This window comes from Pholis gunnellus (assembly GCF_910591455.1).
Source record: "Pholis gunnellus genome assembly, chromosome: 6".
NCBI lineage: Eukaryota > Metazoa > Chordata > Actinopteri > Perciformes > Pholidae > Pholis > Pholis gunnellus.
Window position 1 is genome coordinate 17,057,414 of NC_136532.1, and position 6,795 is coordinate 17,064,208.

Below are 6,795 nucleotides of genomic sequence, written 5' to 3' on the forward strand. Positions count from 1 at the left end.
TAAAATGGGTATTTCAAGAGAAATAACTAAAACAGGACAAACGTTGGCAGAACATGTTGTGTTCATGACGACCCCCATTGCTTATATTCAAAAGCTGATTGAGAAAATGTGTTGGACCTTTAAAGAAATAAGGAGGGAGGAGGAAAAAAGGAACACATACACTCCACCTATGCAAACATACTTAGAGATACTTACCCTAACGTGTGTGTGTGTGTGTGTGTGTGTGTGTGTGTGTGTGTGTGTGTTATGGTCTGGCAACAGGTGGACGAATGCTACAGAGAAAGTAGGGTTAGTGTTGACAGGTCATGGAATGTGTCAGATCTCTGTTTACATGTGCATATGAACACACACACACACACACACACACACACACACACACACACACACACACACTGCAGAGTACATTTGTTGCTGCCTGGGTGGGATTGAACAGCAGGGAGATCTGAGGAGAGGTGAGCAGTTGTGTTTTGGTTCAGATGTCCCATTTGGGTGTGGCAGCTCACACTGACGACAGCACTCAGAGCAGGCACCTGTGTGTGCTGCTTTAATGTGTTCAACTCAGGCTGGAGATGCAGAGTGATGGTGCTGCCAGTGACATTAGTCTGGTGATATTCTATATTGTATTTATTATCAATAATCCAAAACCAGAAATAAATTGCCTGATTCCTCTTTGCCATTGTTGTAAAAAACTATTAAAACACATTGATGAACCACACTGTTGCACCAGGTGACATGTTCCTTTGTTACCTTCCTTCATGAACATGGGCATTATAGATCATTTTTAGTCAAACCCACACACACACTGCTCTGCTGCTGCAAATACTGACTAGAACAACAACTGTGTATTAACACACCAATAAAAATAGTTCCCTTCAAATGCTTCAAATTATCAAATTATCAGTTGATCTTTATATATCACAGGAACTCCATAAAATAAAAGACATGTAAAACAAAGCCATAGCTCAAAAAAAGAGGATTACAATAGTGAATGCACCTCATTTATGTGATTAAATTACCCGCATAATGTGTTGTATTGTTGAATAGGAGTAACCAGTCAGAACCAGTACATTAATATGTGCATGTTTATGCTCTGCTCTCCTAATGAGGAAGAAATAACATCTAAGGTGCCAGTGGGTTACCATGGTTGAACTAAGAATACTTTGGGAACACTGTAAAGCCCACACACCCAAACATCCATACACGCAAACAGGTCACACAGGCCACACACGAACACATTTATGTGCATTCAGAGGCCTACACAACTGTTGTTTTTGTGCTGGCGGTGTCCCCTGTGCACCCCCGGTGCTTTGCTCAGCTGGTATTCTGGGTGAGTTATCCCAAAGTGGACTTGCCGGCTAACAGCGTCAGACAAGCTGTCAGCCCAGCTCATCTCAATAACAACAACAAGTCTGGCCAGTCCAGCATGCATGATTGACTCCACCCTGATTCCCCCTGTCTTATTGTCATACGTTTAAAATGACGAACCAGATGAAGGCTGCATGCTTTTGTCGAGGTCCTTATAGTGAGGCTTTAAAAGTCTGTTTTATGGGCTCTCGCTTATAAATCCGTCCAAATGGCATCTGACTCATCTATAAGAATAACTACGTGTTTAAGCCATCCTGTTTCTGTCTGCGTGTGATGAACAGGCCGAGGCCCTCACATCCATCCTGTGATCCGCTTCAAGCTCCTCCGCTGTCAAATGGACAATAAGTGAAATATGATCGCTCACACACAAAGTCAAAGTGAATCATGCGGCTTCACATTCTCGCCATTTCACATATGTTGTTACTTTAGAGTGTGATGCGAGACGAACTCGTGTAGCTGCAGCCATATTCCTCACCTTGTTCACTATTTTTCCTCTTTTTCTGAGCAAAGGCCTCTGCTCAGTGTGTTGGAGCATCTGCAGTCAGACGCTCCTCTCCCCCCTCCCCCCCCCAGCCCCGCCCTGCACCCCAACAAACCGCTCTAACTGCAATCACTTGTCAGCGGGGACAAATATTGACTTGTTCGGTGTTCCGACTTCTGCCAGGATTAGAGTCCCACTTCCCCCCCGCCGTCGCCATCTCTGAACGGTGATTATGTCCAACAGAGCTCATTACTGTCAAATCAAAGGATCCCTCAGAAGAGTCACTCATTGGTAATGACCCTATTATTCAGTGAACATGTGGGGTTCGGTTGACGTTACGTCCTGCGGATAAAAGTCTTTTTTTATTGTTTTACATGAATTGTAAGAACTTAAAATGAATTTAACTTGAACTAAAATCAGATTACTCAAAATATTTGGAAATGCCTCCATCTGCTGGTAATAAACACTATTAAATTAAAAACCCTTTGAGTGTGACCAACAGGACTGTATCATCAAATAGTTAAAGTACCACAGCTGATGGAAGTCACAACTGAGTATTGAATACACACTCAGGATGACGGTCACTTTGCATAATCCGGTTACAGTCTGGATACTTGGCTGTGAATCAACAGAGATTAGAGATCTATTAGTCTGAAGGTGTAAACCAAATGCAACGCATTCATAACAAAGCTTTAACCCTCTGGAGATACTTCACACTGGAATAACAGGACGGTGGAATGAAACTGGTGTTAAACTACAGGAGTTTAATTTCCAAAAGATAAACTTTTGTGCAAATATTTACATTTAGTATTAGAACTTTCTCCTCTCCACTTTTAAAATTACATTTTAAAAAGTGTTAACAAAAGTATACATTTTGGTCTTCACTCAAACACACACACACACACACACACACACACACACTCTCTCAATAAATCTAGTAAATCTGGATCATAGAACACATCTTTAATACAGTAGTTAGTTACAGTGATGTCGAAAAATAAAACATATACATCAAATTGGAACATTTATTTACAGAGTTCCTTTGTCCTCTTTTAGTGCTGTGACTACACTGTGATATCCCTCCACCCCACCCCGTTCCTGTTCCCCAACATTTGTCAACTGCCATCTGCCTGTCTGCCCCCGTCTCCTCTCGACAAACTATATAATTAAGCTGCAACACCTTTTCTCCTCTTACGCCCCCCCCCCCCCCCCCCCCCCCCTTCTGCAGACTTCTACCTTCAAAAACAACAAGCTTTTAAGAGGACACTGCTTTATTTGATTTCCCTGCTCACATATGTTTTTAACAAGTGCTTCTAAAACAAAACAGCAATATATCAAGAAAAACAATGCTATGGTATGAAAATACTGTACAGCTATACGTTTCATCCAGTGTAAACAGATTTCTGTGTAAATTGATTCCCAATTCCCAACATCAGTGTGAGTTTCTAAAATCATAGCTTTGCCCTCTTTCCATGATAGAAATTAGGACTTTTGCAGAGCAGGACAAAACAAAAAATACTTTTTTTTTCTCTGAGAATTTGAGGGACAAAAAAGCAGCGAAGGAGCTCAGCCAGCTGGAGCAAATCCACACAACAAACAGAGCATCCACATCTTTCGCTGTAGAATAAGAAGAACAAATTATGGATTTCATGACTGTGAGCAGCGAAAGTTCATCATCTCAGTTTTTTTTTTTTTACAAGTGTTCCAGTGGTTGGAGCTGGGACCGGCCCGCAGCCACGCTCCACCTTTCCTTTTATTCTCTACACCTTGGTGGCCAGTGACTGAATCTCTGACTTCTGAGTCTGGGCGCTGAGCGTGGAGGACATTGAGCTCATCTGGCCATGTATAGCCTTCTTCAGGTTGAGCAGGCACAGACACTGGGAACGAAAGCGCAGGTCGAAGAAGGCGTACAAGAACGGGTTGAGGCAGCTGTTGACGTAGGCCAGGCAGGTAGCGTAGGGGTGAGCCAGAAGCAGGAAGCGCAGGAACCCGCAGGAGTTCGGGGCCATGTTCAGGTAAGAGAGGGCATCCATGCTCTTTAGCACGTGGAAGGGAGTCCAGCAGAAGGCAAACACCACCACAAGTGTGGTGATGATCTTCAGCAGGCGCTTCTTCTTCTGGTCCTCCTTGCGCACGTTGTTGAAGTGGCGTGTGACGGTGCAGCCGATGAAGCAGTAGAAGATGGTCATGGCCAAGAAAGGCAGGAGAAAACCCAAGGCGGAGGAGGACAGGCTGAGCCCAGTGATCCAGAGGTAATCGTGCTTCTGGTTCATGGTGACCAGGCTGAAGTCCATGGCGCATGTGGTCCGGTTGCTGTTTTGGTCGTTCATAGTGGTGCGGAAGAGCAGCGTGGGCACAGCCAGCAGGCCGGACAGGAACCAAATAGCCCCCAAGGACGCCAGCATGGTGCCCCGGGAGCGCAGCCTGCTGCTGGACAGAGAGTGCACGATGGCCAGGTAGCGGTCAAAGCTCAGGCAGGTGAGGCAGAAAACACTGGCGTACATGTTGACCAGAACAACGTAGCTGCTGATCTTGCACAGAGCCACACCGAATGGCCAGTGGTAGCCCAGCGCTGTGTACACGGCCCAGAGAGGCAGGGTTATAACAAAGGTGAGGTCAGCAATGGCCAGGTTCCCTATGTAGACATCTGCAGCCCGACGTTTCGATTTGGATCTCCAGACGGTGAAGATGACCACACCGTTACCTGACAGGCCCAGGATGAAGATGAGCATGTAGAGGACCGGGATGAGGGAGTAAGAGGGCTCCCACTCTGAGAAGTCGCAAGCAGTCTCATTGTCCTCATAATAGTAGTCATAGTTATCAGCATATTCCCCCGTGGTGGTCTCCATGCTGCAGTGGAAAAGATCTTTTAAAATCCTTTGTTCTCAGGAAAAAAAAGATTGAGTCCTGTACAGTTCCAAGTCTTCAGAAGTGAACCAAAGCAGAGAATCACAGGAGCTGTAGGTTCTGCTGAGTTGACTGCTGGTAGGAGTTGGAGGAGGGCAGATTGTGTGAGAGAGTGAGTGACTGTTGGGGCTGTCTGCCTTTTTAAACTCGGCCCTCCACACCCGTGGTTCCCTCCCAGGACGACCCCCTCCTCCTCCCCCAGTAAAACATCTCTCAGCCCCCCCCCCCCCCCCCCCCCCCTCCTCCTCTCTCTCACCTCTACTGGCGGGGCCCAACCCTCTGCCCGGAGGACGAGGAGCCCCGATATGGCAGGTGAAACCCTTAATGTTTTTTTAACTATGCGAAATTAATAACCATCCATAAGGAATTTGCAAGAAAATGTAATCAACGTAACTTCAGTACGTTCAGTAACTTCACAAAAGTAAGAATTTCTAAACTCGATCCCACCCTGAGGTCTGATCGAAGTTGCATCTGGTGAATATGAGACATTAATCAATTAATCAACTGATAAGTCAATGCGTTTTTATTTATTTTTACTTAGAACATAATTAGTTTCTTTGTAACAAAGAACAGATATTAAAAAAGCCTACATCATTTTAAATTGCGATCGTGAGTAAGTTCTAATAATGATAATAATAATAATAATAATAATAATGATGTTGATCGCATGTCATCCAACAGTTGATTTAAACAGCATTTTCCCGTTACTGAAGTGAATAAATGACATCATGTAAACAAAGCGGACAGACGCAGACCTGTTGGCTGCTCTGCCTCGCTGTCGCTTGAGAAATCTTTTATCTCTTAAATCGGCAAGAAAACGTTTCAGCGTTGCATTACTTTACCAGCGTCTTCGTCAGTAAAGGTGGATTTTGCTCATAGTGTGCGGAACAAGTCTGAACATATCAACGTATCTCGTTTTACATCACAATCACAATTAAACGGCTGTTAAAAATGCAAACTGTCAGATGGGTCACATTTTCGTCTCTTTTTTTGTCGCCAAATTGTCAATTAACGAACGTTTACTGCCAGATTAAAAATGTGTTGCAGACTTGCCATCTGAAATATGATCCTACCAGTTTGATGAGTTGCCTTGCCTTGAAAACGTAATTAGATGGGCAGTGAATTGCAAACTGTTTGAAGATAAGATTAAACGTCAGCGGGCAGCTCAAGGGATGTGTGAATTCAATTCTCAAGTCTGGGGATATATTTCCATGATAAAAGGACAAGCAAACGCACCGGTTTGAAACAAAAACACAAGGAAACCTCACATTGACACCATCACTGTGCTAACAATGTCTATTTCTAAATCCTTTTAATTGAGCCTGTTGGATAATGCATGCTCTTTTAACTGCTGATTGCATCGTGCTAGGAGTAAATGCAGTGTAACTCATAAGGAAAAAAATAGAAAATTATATTTTGTATTTTATATAAATAAGTAACTGTCCAACAATAAAACAAACCACTATAAGAAATAGGAACAGTTGAGAAAAGGATTGGTTAACACCCAACAGAAATAGAAATCTGCATTATGGGAATTCAACTTTACTGAGCACAACCATTTGCACAACAACAGTTTGAGAAACTAATTACATTCAGTGAAACAAAGAGTGGACAAGTCTGGGCAGTGCTGAGCATTATTTACAGCAGCTTTGTTTTGGATAATCTGTCCAAAACTGGGCCTCCTAGTGGTGATGACAGAGAGTTACATAAATCCTCACTGTGGATTATTTTACTGTAAATGCACTGGCTTTCAGGAAGTTCTCTCTGGATCACATTTATCAGCTTGACCGGTTATTGTGCTGCACATAGAGCCAGGTTAGGGGACTCTGATAGCGTGGAGACTTTATCTTTCTTTCAACAATGAGGAGACGTTGACGCCCAGTTTCTTCTCCGTGGAGAGTCAACTGCTGCACTACATCTGTTTACATGATTTTGTATTTGTCTAAATAAAAAAAGTGAAAGCAGTGATCCTCCTCAGATTGGCTTTGGTAAAATAAAAATGCACCATGCTTATTCTGCTTGTAGGTGATCCTTGATCTTAG

The 6,795-nt window shown here is 43.5% G+C and overlaps 1 protein-coding gene across 1 annotated transcript; it reads right to left on the reverse strand.

The window, feature by feature from the left end:
* Positions 1-3,606: 3,606 nt before the first annotated feature.
* On the reverse strand, positions 3,607-4,695 carry aplnra (apelin receptor a; the record flags this gene model as incomplete). Its single annotated transcript, XM_079161332.1, has 1 exon — positions 3,607-4,695. The coding sequence occupies one exon, from the start codon at positions 4,693-4,695 to the stop codon at positions 3,607-3,609; it is 1,089 nt and encodes a 362-aa protein (XP_079017458.1).
* Positions 4,696-6,795: the final 2,100 nt, after the last annotated feature.